Source organism: Coccomyxa subellipsoidea (genome assembly GCF_000258705.1).
Source record: "Coccomyxa subellipsoidea C-169, whole genome shotgun sequence".
Taxonomy (NCBI): domain Eukaryota; kingdom Viridiplantae; phylum Chlorophyta; class Trebouxiophyceae; family Coccomyxaceae; genus Coccomyxa; species Coccomyxa subellipsoidea.
This window is the reverse complement of record NW_005178019.1, coordinates 615,201-633,636: the sequence shown is the minus strand read 5'-3', so window position 1 is coordinate 633,636 and position 18,436 is coordinate 615,201. Positions and strand designations below refer to the sequence as shown.

Genomic DNA, 18,436 nt, shown 5'->3' with positions numbered 1-18,436 from the left:
TGTTATACGTCATCTGAGAGACATGCACTGATTTCTCCTAGCATAGAGCATGACAGCACATCTCACCCTCACTGACAGGCTCCCACGCAACTGCAAAAATCACTTGGGAGCATCCAAGGCATTGTTTGAGCATCTTATGTTCCATCCGAGAGTTTCACAAGACTTGAGAGCCCTGAGACTGCAGCAATCAAGCAGGTACTGACAGCAGCCATGATCATGCTCTAAAATTTAATCAATGGTGTATCTACTCTAAAAAAGTGTCTGCACAGGTGACAACAGCCCATTCATCTGGCTACTAGTCACTGACTGGATGGTTTCACTTCAGGCAAATTGGCGCGTATAGCCACATGACTTGATTTAAAGAAATCGGGGCATGTGCTGCAAGGAAAACCCGGCACAGCAATTATCAGCTCAGCCAGGCGAATGACTCAGCGCTGATGTTCAGTTTCTTGCTAATATCGGCTGCGAGCTTCGTGGCAGTTCCTGGACAGCCGCAGCCGAAGACCAGTGTGACTCAGCGACAAGTCACAAGGTGAACAGGACTTGATACTAAATGGCCGCCACTTTTGCGGCTGCGCTATGGATGACTCAGCGATGACTCATCCTTGCTATTTGTGACTCAACGGTGAGTCACTGCGTGATGGAAAAAGTGCACTTGATGTTCATGGCCGCCAGTTCTGTGACCAGGTACTTGAGCACATAAGGCAGCGCCACTCGAGTCATTGCCCTCCCGGTCTCACACGCTCTGCAGACAACCTGCCCCTTCGCGCTCGGACCTGCAAATAACCACCCCCACATTCACCAAGTCCCTAAGTAGTAAACGTTATTCACGTCATTCTAGGGAGCCCAAATCCCTAAATCCCAAATCCAAGAGGCAGGGTGCGTCCGCAGACAAGCTGCAAAGTATGGAGCCTGGCAAGCTCCCCGGCAAGGGATTATGGATAGCAGAACCGGTCAAAGTTGTCACGATAAGTGGGGTACAAAAGCTACAATTTTCTTTGGCACACCTTGTGATGCCAGCAGGTGTGCGCCGACATTAGTGGTCTGTGCTGGGCGTAGCAGCGGAGTCAGGATTGATCCACAGGAGGCGCAGGCATCCATGACCGCGTAGTCACTGCAAATTGAGAAAGAATAGATCAGACACTTTTTTTTAAAGCACAGCGCAGGCAGGAAAACCGCATAGTCACTGCAGTTGCAGGATGCGCAGGCAAAAGAGCCAAGCTCGTGCTTTGACCAGGCAGCCCCTGCAGAACTGATGCTGTGCTCAATGGCCTGTAGGCCTGAGACAAAAGCCATACAGCAGCCCAAACCCCCAAAGGAAAGGCAGAGAACCAGATTATATGGATCCAGGATAGAAAAAGCAGCATGGCAGGGGGTTTGGATTTTGTGCTCTCGCCCTGTGCGCCTGCGTCTGTTCTGGTGCAGCCAGCTACTTTACATCGAACATGGCAAGATTGCATGCATGGTTTTGAGTCACAATTTTCTACCAGTTTTGTAGGGCTCAAGGGGACTTCAGGGACTTTTAGATACAAAAAAACAGGGTTTCAGGTGGCTTATACTACCCACGGTTGAATCGGTCTTGCTTGGATGTGGCGAGTCAACATGGGGTAGGATTGTGACAGCCTTCAACTGCAGCTTGTCTGCAGGACGTACCTGCCAAAAGGCAAGAAAATCGTGCAATAATAATAATGATACTTCAAAGAGCTGACCTGGAGGTGTGCAGGCGGTCACGCAGGAGGTACGCCGCGCCGTGGGCTTCAAAATTCCATCTGGATTCAGGGAATTCAGGAGGGTTTGGTAATTGTAGGTTATAATTTTAGGGTGTGAAACATGACAGAGCTGATCTGGAGGTGTGCGGGCGATCATGCAGGAGGTACGCCGCGCCGTGGGCTTCAGAATTTCCTCTGGGTTCAGGGGATTTCGGGGGGTTTTGGTGATTGTAAGATATGACTTTTAGGGTGTAAAATATAAAAGAGCTGACCTGGAGGTGTGCAGGCGGTCGTGCAGGAGGTACGCCGCGCCGTGGGCGAGCAGCGCGTCTCGCTCCATCTCCCCGAATCGGATGCCTCCGCCAAATTTCCGCCCCTTTATCGGCTGATGCGTCAGCGCGTTCACAGGCCCGGTTGACCGCACCTGAAAATCAAATTGAGAGATTTTGATGAGGGGCTGAAGAATAACATGATACAGACATGGCTCTTTTTTTCACTGACGTGCCCACTGACCCTTTTTGGAACTCACAACATCTAAGGGGCTATTCGAGGTGCCGCCTTGACATGCAAGGCGCCTGTGGGGAAAAGGGCAGATGCAACAGCAGGCAAGGCCCCGGTCTAGGTTGCAAGACTTCCCAACTTCCGTTGCCCGACAAAGCGGCTCCGTGTTTCCAGCAACACAAGGGACTTCTCACAGGTTACACTGATCTGACATGCCAACAAAACTTGCAGGGCATACCATGCAAACTGCGCCGGATACATACTCGCTCAGTGTGAAAAGCAACCCATTCTGCTCTTCCCAGCATATGGAACGACTGCTGAGCTGATCGGTGGGGGTAGGGCGAGCATCAGCCAGGCGCAAAATGGATTAAAAGCTCAGAAGCTCTCTGAGAGTGGCTGGAAACACACCTGGAACTTGTCGGAGACCATGTGCCGCAGTCGCTGATAGTAGACCGGTCCAATGTAGATGTCGGCTGCAAACTCCTCTCCAGTCACTCCGCTGATCAGCGTCTCCCCTGCGCAGGGGCGTTGCCTCTTTCTCAGCATTGCAAGGTGCAAAGTTTGTAGAGACCGAGCAAGGTCATTTATTTGTCATCTGCATTTTTGGGGTACTGGGGTGCATGCGGTGTCGACATCTGCATGTCCTCGGCTGCTTGCGCATGACTGAATCCAGTAGTCATCGGGGTGACTCACCCCCGAGGCGGCTGAAGCCGGCCCCCTCCAGAGCATCGCTGGCAGTCTTGACCAGCTCCTGAGTGCTCCCCACGCCGTCCGAATCCTGCCCACGCATCACAGCACACATCTTGAAGGGCTGCACTACAATCTATAAGAACAAAGGGCAGCCAACAAAACAGAATAGACACCTGACAGCAGGTACCTTCCTCTGACATGGCTCATGTGATCTGCCAGCACACACTGCGCAAGCCTGCCTGACATAGAGCCTCAACGCTTCTTCATTCTCACAGCAGCAACAGCAGCTGCAGCAGCAGCGGAGTGCGTACTTGCACACCGGGGACTTGTGATTTCTGGCGGCATCGCCGTCGGCTGAGTGCTCACAGCCCTCTCAAATGGGTTGTTCAGGGGTAACTGACACGGGCACATGATTGCAAAAGGACAGCAGATGGGCATTGGCATTGACAAATAGCTTGGACGTAATTGCCATTATGCATCCATCTGGATGGATTACTAACACTGACTTATTGCCTTGCTGTAAAGCAGCTCTTTTCGTGTTCTGGAAACCTGTGCAGATGCACTACTTTTCCATGTTGTCATCTTCACCCAGTGCAGCTGCACGAAAGTCTATTAGGCCTTATCTTTCAAACACAAGTTTGATTTCGAATTCGAATCCGCACATGGAAGGGGGATCCGTTGATGAATTTCCCCTGCAAAGCGCCCGGCGGATTTCTTCTACGCACCTAGTTACTAAACTTTACAGACAAATTAAGGTTTGACTTCAAATTCGAATTCAAAATCACACCTGGAAGGGAGATCCGTTGACGAATTTCCCCTGCAGCGCGCCGGCCTTGGAGACCAGGGACTCCATGAGCATTCCGATGGTCATCCGCGAAGGGAACGCGTGCGGATTGATTATCAGATCGGGCCTGCGCAGCAATCAAATTATAATTCAAACAGGGAACCTCATTTTGGATAGGAATTCAGGGAATTGTAGGGATCAGAATAGGGTTTCAAGGGGAGGCGCACCGGATGCCGGTGCCGGCAACGAAGGCACAAAAAACGTGCTTGTTCCAGCTAGGTTCCAGCTAGGTTTTGAGGGAATTGCACACAATAAATTAAGGGTTTTTAGGTGGGAATAAGAGCAATTTTTAGGGTTTCAAGGGAGGCGCACCGCATGCCGGTACCGGCCACGAAGGGCATGTTGATGTCGGGCCAGAGCTGCGACAGAACTCCCTTCTGCCCGTGCCGCGATGAAAACTTATCTCCCACCACCGGATTTCTGCATTACACACGAATATTTCAATTCTGGGGCGTTGTATCTCTTAAGCCTGCAAGAACCCTTCTTCTTTGTTAAAATACTTATAAAATATGATTTGCACAGTATCAAATTTATTTTTTTATTTAGATTTTGATAGCTCAGCTGGAGTCGCTACAACCACCCTAAGGCGCTCCTTGACATGCTGACAGGTCCTACCGTATATTCCTACTGAAGATGTATGGTTTTCATGCAGGCAAAGCTTTGACCGAGCCAGGCTTGCCGCTTCCACATACCTGCTATGCATGCTGTAATAGGTAACCCCACCTAGAGCTCATCTGGCTACTCTACACATTATGCATCCCACAATCATGCATAGCATGGCATCAAGTACCCTGTTGAGGTTCACTGGCACAGCTGCGAGCTGCAAATTTGCAGACTTCTTATACCAGTACGTCTGGTCTCACTCAAAGATCACGAGGTATCTTCAGATTTGTACAAGAGGTATAAACAGATACAGATGAGGGGATGACCTGTTGATACGCATCAGAATATTTGCGCGCTGGAGATTAGGATCTGCCGTGCCCACAATGGTGACCTGGCAATCACCAAAAAGATTCGTGATCAGTGCAAATTGCAGCGCCTCGTAGAAAAACGTACAGAAGCTCAAAACAAACTGTGCGAAGCACAGGAATTCGGGAGAACAAGGTTCTTGCAGATGAATTTGATACCTGATCGACCACCGCCACTTCTTCGCCCTTCATGTTCCCGGTCTTGGCCTTGCCTGCGCAAGAAAAGGGAATTGGTCCGGGGAATATAAGCTAGTTATTTATAGACCCCTGCTCAATTCTGTGCCTGCAGCACTTGTCAAGTATGCTGTCCGAGTGTTGAACAGGAGGGAATGTCAGGTGTCTGAAAAGGGAAGTCGATGAAGCCATTGGCCAACTAGCAAATCCCACAGAAGAATGATCGGCCTAGCCTGTACTTCAGACTCTGTAGAGATCTGCACAATGCCTCTATCAGCCTAGCATTGATGATCACCTTCACCTTTTGATCTGAAGGAACCCTGGAAAGAGTCTTGCAAGTGCCCCAAAAGGGTAAATCGTTCTCAATGCCGACCGGAAGAGGGTGGATTAGTCACCACTGGCGCGGTCTCTTTTGGAGACCCGGGCAGAAACCCTTGCTGACGCCTTATCCCGACCCCTAAGCTGTTTTCTTCAAGCACCCCAAAAAGGGAAAAATTGCTACTTCACGAGTGTTTTCAGCAGAAGGGTGGATCACTCACCGGTTGCGCGATCCACTTTGGAGTAGTAGGCCTGCCCCGGATACACCACTGTGCCAACGTGCGGCAGGCCATCAACGTCGATCCGCTCCTCGTTCTTTTGCACCCCCTGGGACCGCACCTGCGCCAGGGGAGATAACCCTAGGGTCTCAGGGTGACACAGCTAATACACCAGGGGAGATAGTCTCAGTGACCCTGCATCCCTTCCAGCCACGCCTATGCCGGGTGGAGGGAAGGAGGGGTCAGAAGATCCCAATTATCCAGGAATACAGCCCCACATGCAATATACGTCTAAACTTATTTTATGGGTGGGTAACCCTATGTGAACCCTAAACCTAAATGTAAATAAGTATAAATAGATTTCAAGAAATAAAACTGTAAGCTTGGAATGCCTGGAGGGCAGATACTGCGCTGCAGCTGCGCTCCCCATGGTGCAGATTGCAACGCCATCGCCACATGAGCACTGCCTATTTTGTGCATGACTGGCGGATGACATGCTAATTGCAACATGAGTAACCTTCTTACCGATACTAGCAGGCACAGGAAGCGCACCAAGTGCTCAGATAGATGGCATCAAATACAAGTGCTGATTGGCGCTAAAATGTTTTCAGTACCCATAGTTTAAATGGAGGTCCTCACAGAACCCCTGGACCACACATCTTCCTCGTCCATAGATTTCATGTCTTCATGTCAATTCATTTCATGTCTTTTCATTTCATCTCATTTCATGTTTCAAATGTGAGCCGTGGCACACCTTGAGGGGTCCGGTCACTGCTGAGCTGGCGGGTGGGGAGGTGATCGGGTGCGGCAGTTCCTGCCCAAATGCCCCCCTCGGCCGATCCTGCGGCCTATCCCGCTCACCCCTCCTCTCTGCTGCAAACACCTGCCACACACAGGCATCCTATGGACTCTGAAGTACTCATTATTCTGGATCTAGCTGTCAGACACTTTTTTTCTCCCACATGTCAGTGTACGGGGACACTTCAGAGCTGACACCAATGTCATGGCAGGACTAGTGTCCTCACAAGAGTGATACTTTTAAATCACGAACAAGTCATTATTACCAGTACGTTTTAGAGGCCTTTTGGGAGCCACCTGAGGCTCAGTGGCCTTGTAGGCAGTCTGTCACTGCCCATCTACAAACGAGAGCTAGTGCCTCTGGGCTTACCGGCAGCCTCTCAATGTAAATGCCCACATCTAGCAGATCAGGCACGAGGCGATATTATTATTACTACACGCTTTACCTGCCACAAGCAAGGAGCGTCTGCAGACAAGCTGCAGTAAAGGCTGCCAAAATCCTACCTCTTGATGGACTCGCCAGATCCAAGCAAGACCCAATCAACCGTGGGCACGGTGCTCAGTATTTGTACCGCCCCCGCCAGCCAGGGCATATTTTCTCTCTCAATGTGAATGCCCACATCAGACTAGGCACGAGGCAATATGCCGTGTTGATTACGTAACAAGTGAGGGTTGCAAGTCTTGCTGCCACACATCTCACGCTGCGTCTTTGGTGTGGGTCAATTTAGGGCATCTAGAACGGGCGCGCACTCTACTCGACACTCGCACTGCCGTACATGTCTTAATCTCTCCTAGCCTACTGGGTGAGATGACGTGAGATCATGTAACAATGACTCACCCTGGCTTTGCCCCCGCCTTCACGTCAAAGTGCGCATGCACATTATGGTACAACTGACACACGATATTATGAGATGAGGTGCGGGTGACTCACCATGGCCTTGCCCTTGTCATCTCTCAGGTCGAGGCCCTCTGTCTTGAACAGCGTCCCGTGCGCGAGGCCGCGATCCACCGCAGACTTGTTCAGGATCATGGCATCCTCCATGTCGTAGCCTGCCCACATGCCACATCAAATATTTGCTTCCACTGCAGCGACAGATCCTGCTGTCTGCTTATATTGGCGTGACCTGTGCCGTCCTTTGCACTCACTGTCAAAGTACCGGTCCAGGCGACAAGGACTTTCCATCGGTGAACTGTCAGATTCCATGTTTCGCTTTGCTTGTACCTGCAAAAACTCCTTGCCTGGTCTGGCAACACAGTGACACATACGCAAAAAAGGTGGCGCCAGAATGTGGCGGACCAGATCAGGCAGCGGCGACAGTCATTCCGGTTTAGGGTTTGCGCGGAACGCGACTCCAAAACAGGCGACAGTGCCAATACAGGCAAAGGCAGCTATTTTGAACTCCCAAAACCGGGAAACAGCATGCAGTAACAGCATCATAGGCAAAACAGAACAGAAGTGCCCAGTATATCTGTGGAGGCAAGCACGGCGATGATAATATCGGTGGCAGAAGGAAACTCGTCCTTGTGGTGTTCTCGGCGGAAGATTTACTTTAGCTGAACCCCTTACCTAAACCCCAAATGGTCACAGAAAGCAATGCCAAAATAGGCAACGCCGCCGGAGGCGGCGCCAAAAGAGGCCACACTGAGTAAGCCGATGCCAAGAAAGGCAGCACCACCTCGGCTAATCCCCAAATGGCAACGACCACCTCTGCCAACATTACAAAACAGTAACGCATAGAATCAGACAAAATAGAAGTCCGGCGCGGACCTGTGTAAGCGAGCACAGCGACGATCATGTTCGTGCCAGAAGGAAATTCGTCCATATGGTACTCGTCGTATCGCTGCGTCCGCGCAATGGGCGTCTGAGGCGTCTGCAGCCGGTACAGCTTCGCGTCCGTGCGGTGCCGAACGCTCTACAGCAACGCAGCAGGGTTTTGTTATAATATGTTATATATATGTTTGATCAGGATCAACCCTAATTTCTAACCCTGATCCGCAACCTCAAAAGCCAGGAACCTGAAGGACAAGGGAGCGATTTGTGTGTGCAATGCTCTCACGGCCTGCAATCCTCAAACAGCCACGCTTTCTTTGCATGCCTGAAATGCAGTCTTATGGTTCTCCTGGGCCAGGGGATCACTATAATAATGCTGCAAATGTTCACTTGGGAGGCAGCCTTTCCCCTCATTTCGGGTGCCCTCTCTGCCTTCCATATCTGCATCTCTGTTTTCAACATGTTCTGTGAGATGCAGGAGGCTGCGCCTGCAAGGCCTCACTTTGAAAGTCCGCTTTCTAGGCTGACTTATTCAGCTCATGAGATGGCTACCAAATGCAATTTACTATGCATGCACAGCAAAGGGCATCAGGGCCGTGCCTGCGAGGGCGTTCCCATGGTCTGCTTGCCCATTTGGCATTGATACATGTTCCGCGGCGACTGGTTGAAATCCGAATAGGGTGTTAGGGACGCCACCACACTGAGCATCGCCGCACAATTCACCTATGCATCAGTTCAAACTGTTAATATTATTATTACACGCCTTTCCAATCCATGAGGGTTAGGTGCATGGCGGTCTATTCACGCTTCACAATTTCAAGAGCGTAGCACAGCTCGTGCGCAACTACTAGATGTCCCTGCAAACACGCAATGGCACCTTTCTGGCAGCAGCAGTACATGTTTGCGTGCGGGCATGCAACTGGTTGCGCCTGTTTGGACCTATGCTGAGTATCAATAGGTTGTGTGCTACTACTGGATGAGAAGCTAGAAGCTGCGGGACATGTGAACAGCCTTCAGTGTGCAATTATGTGAGGTCTCTATCTCACCTCTGCGTGGCTGTAGCGCACTCCAGACGTGCTCACAGCCTCGCCCGATCCATCTGGACACCTGCACAGACATTATTAGTATTATTATTATTATTATTATAGTTATTATTATTACTACATGCACAACAGTTATGACGTTATCGTTATCGTTATCGTTATCGTTATCGTTATCGTTATCGTTATCGTTATCGTTATCGTTATCGTTATCGTTATCGTTATCGTTATCGTTATCGTTATCGTTATCGTTATCGTTATCGTTATCGTTATTGCACGCTTTTCCTGCTAAGAGGCAAGGTGCGTCCTGCAGACAAGCTGCAGTTAAAGGCTGCCACAATCCTACCCCTTGTTGGATTTGCCAGATCCAAGCAAGACCCAATCAACGGTGGGCACGGTGCTCAGTATTTGTACCGCCCCCCGCCAGCCGAGGCCACAGACATTGAACGAGGCCACAGACATTAGAGTGCCCCCAGTTTCCAGGCACCATCATAGCATATCCATATCCGTAGATCTGACTTTGAGGACATGAAATCTTTATTTGCACTCGCTGGTCCTGTCCTGCAGTGAGCACCTGCAGAGCTCTTTGAAAGGGCGAAAGGGCCCAGGAAGGTCTCGCCATGAAAATGTGAGCCTTCCAGTATATATCTGTATCCAGTGAATTTAACGTTGTTCTTCATCCGGTGAAACCAGCCAAAGGAAGAGTGTTCTTCTCTTGTACACAATCCTCATTAGATCCATCACGAGCTAGAGACAGACTTCAGGCGCCTGCAGGAAAGTAGAGCTGACCAAATAAGATTGTTAACCCAACAGGGAATTCATGTACTTGTGCGGAAGAAGAGAAGTCACCTGATGTGCAGGTGAAGCTTCTCTGAGCGTGTAAATGATCCATCACAAGCTGGAAAGAGAATTTAGGGGTGTGCATGAATTTAGAGCTCACCTAATGTGCATGGATTGTTCACCAAACAAAGAAACTTCATGACCAATGACCAATTGCAAGGCATGATTAGTCACCTGATGTGCATATTGATCTGCTCGAGGGTGCCGATGAGCTCGGGGCAGCCGCCGGGCAGCTGCAACACCGGCCGGATCATGCGCGCGGGGCCGCTAAATAGATAGAGGCCCGGGTAGGGGCCCCCCGCCTCGTAGGGGACCAGCGCCACCTCCAGGTCCGCCGGCACCAGCGTCTCCGCGCCCTGCAAAGAAAGTAAAAAATCCAAATTCAAATTCGAATTTTAAATCAACAGTCAAGCCCTGCTGTCCCTGCAGCATGGAGGCAATGGAGCGATCACATAATAATCAAAGGCTAGAGGCTAGGACGTAGGAGCTGCCTCCGAGGCACTTTAATCGAGCATTGAGCGGCCAAGCTTGGGGCAAAGCCGGCCTGCCGAAATGGCAGAAGAGCAATTGCAAGCATGGTAGTCAGCAAATAAATTCGCACCCTGAGCGGCGGTGCACCCGGCACTGACCGGCCCATCTCCGAGGCGAGCCGGCCGGCCTTGATGGCGCGCAGCCGCGCGGCCAGCCGCGCCGCCGCGCGCAACTCTACAAAGCCGATGGCTCGGCCGTCCAGGTGCACTCCCATGTACTGCGGCAGCGCCGGAGGCGCCAGCGCCGGAGCTGCCGGGACCATTCCCAAACTCGCCGCCACCTGGCGATGACAATAGGTTCAATTTGTAATTTCTGATCATTTGAAATTTCAGAAAATATATGAGCAGGGCAAGTGTACCGCCAGGTACTGCAGCACCCTTTGAAGCACCGGCGCAGGCGCGGCCGGGTGCGTATCAAATTCGGCTGCCGCCCATTAGGAACTTAGTAAGTACATTGCAAGTTATTCATGTGCGTCTGATCACACATTGAGCCGCTCTTAAGGCTGCCGAGCTGACGAGCATAGTGCTCATACCCATGCCCGATTCCCTGGATCCCTGACATGTGACACCTAAGACTAAAACACTGATCTTTGCTGTGTACGATGCAATCCCCCACCGTAATAATCGCCTGCTGGACGTCTTCGGGGTTTTCGGGGGGCGCGGCAACGACGCGACAGGTGGCGGTCAGGTGACTAAGCAGGCCGCAGGGGGCGCCATCTGGCGTGTGCACGGGACACAGGAAGCCCCAGGACTCCGGCAGAAGCTTCCTCACCGTCGTCGTTCGGAGCTGCGCGAAATAGGCTCCCCTGTGAATCGCCCTGAAGTGGGAAAGGTACCTGTGCGTGCGCAGGTCGATAGTCATTTAGAAGAGAGGATTCACGGGGATTTCAAGAGTAGAACCTGATGTACTGTGCAGTTACGCAGAAGCAGTCAAGCCTGTGAATTGCCCATGATGCCACAGGTATCTGGGCAAGAAATGGGCACAGCAGTGTTGGCTTTGACAGAGCAAAGGAATTTGATATGAAAGTGCGGCGCAAAAACAGCGTGTGACAACACTGCACAGCCATGCAAAGGCCTTCCCGCCATGTGCATGCACTTTGGCGATAGAAGGGACAGCATTTTCCTCGAGTTGTGATTTGTAAGCCACCTGAAGAAGTTGAGTTTCTCTGCCACGACGGTGAAGCCGGTGGCCTGCGAGAGGTCCAGCGTGCTGTTGCTGACCAGGTTCCCAGTGTTCAGAAGGTACTCCACCTGAGACCAGACACACCACACTCATCAGTAATTACTACAGAGTACTGAATTTGGCACGTTGCATGTTTGGCCCCGGCTGGCGGGGTGCGGTACAAATACTGAGCACCGTGCCCACGGTTGATTGGGTCTTGCTTGGATCTGGCGAGTCCAACAAGGGGTAGGAATTTGGCAGCCTTTACATGCAGCTTGTCTGCAGACGAACCTTGCCTTCGGCAGGAAAAGCATGTAATAATAATAATAATGTTTGGGGGACTGAGAAAGTTCCGTTGCCTGCTTTGTTGTCTGGCATGCATGCGAAAGCTTCGTTTTGGGGTGCCCAGTAAGCAGTCTCTAGACATGCACTGGAAGCTTCATCGCTCAAAAATGGCAGTCTACTTAGCTTGAGTTTCTCATTGGCCAGCACACAATCGATGTCTTCATTCTGCAATCCCAATCCAAGACAGACACACATGCTTTGCATGCTTGAAACTTTGGCTTTGATGATCCCCGCAGTCATACCGTGAGTCTTTGTCTGGCCTTCTTGGGATGCCAGTGAGAGAGGAGAAGGATCTGCAACAAAAGAGGGGTGCATGCGAGCGCGTACCTTCTTGCCGATGTCGGGCATGCGGTCTGCAGTCTTCTTCAGGTACTGCTCGTCGCGGAAATTCACTTTCTCCGGCTCCTTCTCGTAGTCCAACAGCACCTGTGACAACACAGCACTGAACTGCTTTACTCACAGATTCCAAGAAAACAACAATCTATCAGTGGTTCTTGTGCAGGGCCTTGACTCAATGCTCTCATGTCAGTTCTTGTAGGCATCGTGCTTCAGGCACTGCTATGTTCCACACCCAACACCAGAGTGGCAAGCCCGGGAGACTGAGAAAGTCCGTTTGAATGCCACAAAGCTGCTCATTTTAAGCGCCTAGACAGACAGGCAGAGGCGAGGGACGCTCATGCAATAAGACGGAACTCCATCCACGTTTTTGTACTTTTCTTTTTTTCACATCATGGGCCAACATCCAAGTAAGAAACTGCCGGAGTCCAGACAGAAATGGCCATAGCACCAACAAGTGCAACCCATCAAGGGTGTCAGGGTGAGGGATGCCAAACAAACGAGGTTGTTCTGCTCAATTAGACTACAAGTCTCTTGTCTGGCGCTTGAAGACAGCGCTGCTCTATAAACCTAAGCTACTGGACCCACCATGGGCTCTACCGCCAACCCAAGAAGCTCGTTTAAGAAGAGACGACTTGCCTGGCGCTTGAACAGCGCAAGGCATTCCCCGAGCTTGTCGGCCATGAATCCGATAGCAGCGCCCCGGGCAGCCCTTCATGACTAATGCATGCAAAGGGACGAACAAAAATTCCAGGGGTAAAAAAGGGTTTTTTGCCTGGCGCTTGAAGACGGCGAGGCACTCCCCAAGCTTGTCGGCCATGAATTTCGACAGCAGCGCGCCGGGGAGCAGAGCCTCGTGGCTGCTCAAAGCATCGGCGTTGTCTTCTGCGCAGAGCCCGGCGGCCAGAGAGAAGAGCTTGGCGGTCATGGCTAGGAGCGCGCCCAGTTTGTCGGCTGGGGCTGACAGGTGGATCAGCACGTGCTCCCGCAGGAGCATCTCTCCCGCCTGAAGAATTTGAAAGGCCCATTTCAGAAAAGGATACTATTTCCAGTTTTGAGTGGTGCTTACTGAGATCGGTCAGGTGACCCGGCGCTTTGATGGCGCCGCGAAACAGGGATCCCAGGTATTCGAGGAATAACGAAAACCCACAGAACCATTAGAAATCCTTCAAACTCCACGACAACAACCCACAAGACCCCTACAAACCCGCCTGCATGTCGGACATGTGGCCCAGTGCTTCGATGGCGCCCCGGAAGAGGGATCTAATGCATGAAACCCTACCAAACCTACCAACCCTCAAAAAGGCCAAAACACCCCGTGAGCTTCAGGAAATCCACCTGCATGTCTGTCAGGTGAGCGGTTGCTTCTATCGCGCCGCGGAAGAGCGATCCGAGGTATTCGAGGCACTGCGCGCGCGTGTGCAAGCCCAGCTGCGATGGCGCCCGCAGCAGCCGCTCTACGCAGTCCGACACTGCCGAATCGCCGTTGCCGCCTGTGAAAACAGATAAAAATGAAAATTGCGTAAGAAGTAAGCTTGTACTGGTGTGTGACGGTTGCAGCCTCGAGTGTCTGCAATGTGGTTGGGTAAGCGGAATACGTCGTGAAAAAATGTCAACTGCGTGCAACACCGGCATGCAAGCCCACATGTGCTCACAAAGGAAAGCAGTCTCCCTTTCTTTGCGGATTGCGTCTTCCTCTGACCGCATGAAATGCCTCATCACAACGCTAGCGGCAACTTTTTATAAGTACTCCAAAGGGTTTCCATTCACCCTCAAAAGCCTTCATGTTTAAGCCTCAAAAGAGGCGGACACTCTCCTCTTAACACTGTCCAGCATAGAGAGGAGGCGCCCGAAGCAGACCCCCCTGCAAAGCAAGGCAGTAAAGAATGGGAAAAAGAAACACCGCCGCACCTGGGTCCTGGGGAATCAGCGCTACCAGCCGCGCAAACAGTGTGCGATCAGACGCCTCCAGGACGTTTTTGGGCAGTATTTTTACGGGGACAAAGTACTCGGCGCGTGCTGAATCTTAAATTTACTCCCTGATTCTAGAGCTCTAAGGGTCACAAAACACAGTGGCCGCATCTGGGGCCTGGCCAGGAAGCAGTGTTCTCCTGGACCAGGACCCTAAACAAACACCTTTAAACGGGGAACAAGAGAAAGAATGGTTGAAAACAGAGGAAGAGCGCACCTGGGTCCTGGGGAATCAGCGCTATCAGGCGGCTGAACAGTTCGCGGTCCGAGGCTTCCAGGAAGCATTTGAGCAGCACTCCGACCGGGACGAAATATTCGGCGCGTCCAATGGTGAACGCGAAAGAGGCGGAGCCGTCCTTCAAGTAGTGGCATCGCACCGTCGCCGACGTCTCGTCCCGCCGAACGCACCTGCGCGATCAGTCACTCATGAGTCATTGATTTGTCATGGTTAGTCATGTATCAGACATTCATTTGTTGCATCCCCCTGTTAGCCACACTTGACTGGGTGTGCAACGTGGTGAATGTGCTCCTGGGCTGGAGGAGTCTTGTGTGCTGCATGCACTGGACACAAATTGCAAGGCAGTCCCTGCTTCCTGCTTGGCGCTTGCACTGCCTTGCACGAGTTCCACTCTCTCATTCTTGAGGCTGTGTGCACAGCATCTGCTGATCGAGTTGGGATAGCCAACTTTCAACTGGAGTGACCACTTCTCCAAGGGCTGCAGTGGTGAAATAGTCTTGTGGTTGCACCCATGATAAAAATATTTTACATGCCGTACTTGAGCCGCCTAGCGACTTCCGTGAGAAGCTGGCTTGTGCTTCTCACACACAGACCGGCACATGCCCATTATGTAATGGGCATTTCTCCGAACGGTCTCAGGCGCTGTGTATAGTGTAGTCGTACAGTGAAGGTGACGTCTGTGAAGCTTAGGCCCGCCAAAGAGACAAGCAGACGACAGATTTGGGGCTTTGTTGCCCTGGGTTTCACAGTCCCCACACAGTATTACAGAGACCATTATTGCACGCCTGGATGATTGGGGCTTGCCTGGATCTGGCGAGTCCAACAAGGGGAACGATCATGGCAGCATTTACCTGCAGCCTGACTGCTAGACGCACCTTCACCGATCTTGGCAGGAAGAGCGTGTAACGAAAATAGATGCATTCCCACCTGAGCAGCGTGGCAACGTCTGTGAAGGTCGGACCGCGCTTCTGGTAGGCCGAGCGCCGGAGTCCCATTACGTAATGGGCATTTCTCCGAACGGTCTCACAGATTCTCTGCACTGTTCTTTTTGGACGGAAGGCTTTTTGGAAGAAAGGCTTAGACTGCCTTGGTTGGTTTGTTACCTGAGCAGCGTGGCGACATCTGTGAAGGTGGGCCCGCGTTTCTGGTAGGCCGAGCGCCTGAGGCCCATTACGTAATGGCGGCGTTGCTGTATCAGCATGCGGATGATCCTCTCAAGCCCGTTGCAGATGAAATAGCCGCCCACCTCCATCGCCTCCTCCTTCCTCGCCACCAGCTGCGCCCTGTGAAAAGACAAAGAAACCACTCTCGATAACGGTTGTTATTTGATGATTTCCCTGACCAAGGCAAGGTGTGCAAGCAGACATGCTGCACTTAGAGGCTGTTGATATCCTACCCCCTTGTTGGACGTGCCAGATCCAAAGAAAGACCCAATCAATCGTGTGGGAACGCTGCTCATCATTACACCACCGTCGGTGAATCATTTGCGTGCTGAAAACACCACCCACAGGGGCTTGAAATCGAAACCAGGGGTTTGGCTTGCTTCCCGAACGCCAAATGGCCTCAGCCCTGCGCGTCATGAGCTGCGTGCTTCGGCAACAACGCCCTTGAGGGCTTCAAAGGGTCTGGGGGATAAATCCAGGGAGTTGGGGGTCTCCAAAGCCACCATCCTCCCGTTGTGTGCCAGCAACTGCGCTGTGCGTGATCACCCACCAGCACTTGAGAGGGCTCGTGGGTGCAAATCATTCAGCTGAGGGCACACCCTCTGTCTTTGCAGTTGCAGCTCTATAAACACTTATCGTCTTTGCATTCCTGCTTTGCACGTAATGTCACAGATAAGCCCACGCAAGGGTTGTCAGAATGCCCCTTGGATTTGATAAAGTTGGCTGTGTGGTAATGAGTCTTTTGGCTCTTGGCTTCTGACCTCCTCACTAAGCCTGAGACCCTCAATCCTACACCCTGGAACAAGACCGAGGTGATATCAAGTGATGCTTGTTTAAGTCTCCTGAAAATCTAATGTAAGGGGAACAAAATAGGGGGTGCGCACGGGGTCAAATAGCGCAGGTAGCAAGCAGTAGAGCGCAGCATGATCGGCAGATAGCCCATGCATCGGGTGAGCCGCGCTGCCGGCCCGTTTTCGGCGTTTTGCACCATCAGATCCAGATAGAAAGCCCCCTTATAAGTAGTCCCCTGCACACGCGCAACAGTTATCTCCTCAAAGCACATTCCATAGATCGGGCTTCATAGTGCAATTTGCTTTTGCCCCTTCCTAGCCTGTCCGCAGCCCCTCCTACCCCCCATCAAGGGTCTTACTGCAGCATCGGGAAATCTGAGCAGCAAGGTGCAGTCGGATGAGCAACGTGTCACGCTCAGATGAGAAACAAGTCACGGAACAGCTCTGGCCAGGGACATCTGCTGGGCAAATTATCTGCGCACCAATTCGCGGCAGTCTCGCGGGAAGAGCCGCTTGTCGGCAGCACCCGACGCGTCATCTTTCACCGGCCGGGCAACCCTCGGATTCTCAAACCACACCCGCGCGCGCCGCGTGGTCCCCGGCTGCTCGATCTGGGCGCATGCATGCACACCGCTAACATCAGATCGCGCTGTACGTTTCATCGCATGTCATCACATGCCATCGTGTGATGTCATCATGCGAGGCAACCAAAGTTATGATGGGGGAAATGTCTCCCTGCTGTCAAAGTCTAGTGGGCATTAGGGGGTGAATACGAGGCCACGGAAGCTTGGAGGGAGGGAAGGACTCTGGTGCAAGCAAGGATAGGACAGTGGAGATGCAATGCGCTTGAGACATATGGTAGCCGCGTAGCTGCTTTGGCGGCTCCTCTAAAGTGCAATTCCTCTGAGCAGTCCCCAAAATACTAAATTTCTGTTGCTACATTTAGGCCGGCGTGATGACAAGACGTAGCCTTCTAAGAAGGAGATGAGTTTGATATACGATGTTGCAGAGCAACAAGCATGTGAGATTCAAGAAAAATGGAGCCTCCAAGGCCGGAGAGCTAGCTGTGCCAGTTTTGGGTAGCACACCAGACATAAAAATCTTAATCAGATAATTAAAAACATCCAGAAGGTGTAAATCCCAGACCTCCGCTGGCTTCAGCAGCTCCACAATACTCTGCAGACCCTCTCCGATGAAGTAGTCGAAGGAGTCGATGTGCGGCCGCACAAGCTCCTCCAAGGATCGAGGGGACTCGGCCATTTGGATATGATACTCAATTATCTAGATGCAGACTGCTGACATAAAAGATCTGATAAGGAGACTTGGTGGCATCTACAAGCAGGCGATCTAGCCTTTTGGTACTCAGATGTACTATGCCGGCTGTGCATCGTCCAAAGGCCATAGATCAGTTGCGTCATATAATCTATTTGGAACGAGCCAATGCAGCTTTTACATGCATCTGCTGCAGCGCAGACTTCTCAGAGCTTTCGGTCGCAGTAACGTGACTCCTGATTCGTAACCCACCCCACGGCAACCCGCCATGCCTTCCCACCTCGGCCCTGGTGGGCAATAGACGGGGCACACCAGAAACAACTGGCGCCTTGAGCCAGCTTGGTGATCTGGATGGAAGGTACCTTCAAGGTATCTTAAGTTAAGCCTGTGCCACGCGGCATGGGGCATCCACTGGTGCACTATGATCATGGCTTGAGCTTTGAGAGAAGGTTGAGCACTGCTTGTAGCAGATGACGTTGGCAGTATCTCTGGGAGGAGATCACCTGCCAACTTTTCAAGCTGTGCAGTCATGCTCGGCTGAAATCCATATCATGATGATGATGCTATTGCCAGCAGGAGCAGCTTTCAAAGGGTTGGTTCGAGCCGCAGACAAGCTCAACTGTAGTTGAGAGCATGCCATGCAGTGCATGCATATGCTGCCGTGTTATCGTCATGGATGATGGCAAACCTACAAATCGATGCATGCTGTCAACAGCAGCAGCAGCTGGCGTCAAATTTGCCGAATTGCTGAAAGACA

At 51.7% G+C, this 18,436-nt stretch overlaps 2 protein-coding genes across 2 annotated transcripts; both read right to left on the bottom strand.

Moving 5' to 3' along the window:
* Positions 1-630: 630 nt before the first annotated feature.
* On the bottom strand, positions 631-11,664 carry COCSUDRAFT_20699 (beta and beta-prime subunits of DNA dependent RNA-polymerase; the record flags this gene model as incomplete). Its single annotated transcript, XM_005642890.1, has 17 exons — positions 631-762; positions 991-1,114; positions 1,982-2,133; positions 2,619-2,725; positions 2,904-2,988; positions 3,688-3,811; positions 4,057-4,164; positions 4,674-4,738; positions 4,872-4,924; positions 5,426-5,563; positions 7,148-7,270; positions 7,989-8,133; positions 9,858-9,966; positions 10,046-10,227; positions 10,581-10,682; positions 11,018-11,237; positions 11,549-11,664. Coding segments are annotated over 17 exons (2,085 nt in total), but the record flags the coding sequence as incomplete, so codon positions are not given.
* A 1,397-nt stretch (positions 11,665-13,061) lies between these two features.
* On the bottom strand, positions 13,062-15,699 carry COCSUDRAFT_6632 (beta and beta-prime subunits of DNA dependent RNA-polymerase; the record flags this gene model as incomplete). The annotated part of the gene is made up of 4 exons (XM_005642889.1): positions 13,062-13,250; positions 13,583-13,737; positions 14,433-14,623; positions 15,557-15,699. Coding segments are annotated over 4 exons (678 nt in total), but the record flags the coding sequence as incomplete, so codon positions are not given.
* Positions 15,700-18,436: the final 2,737 nt, after the last annotated feature.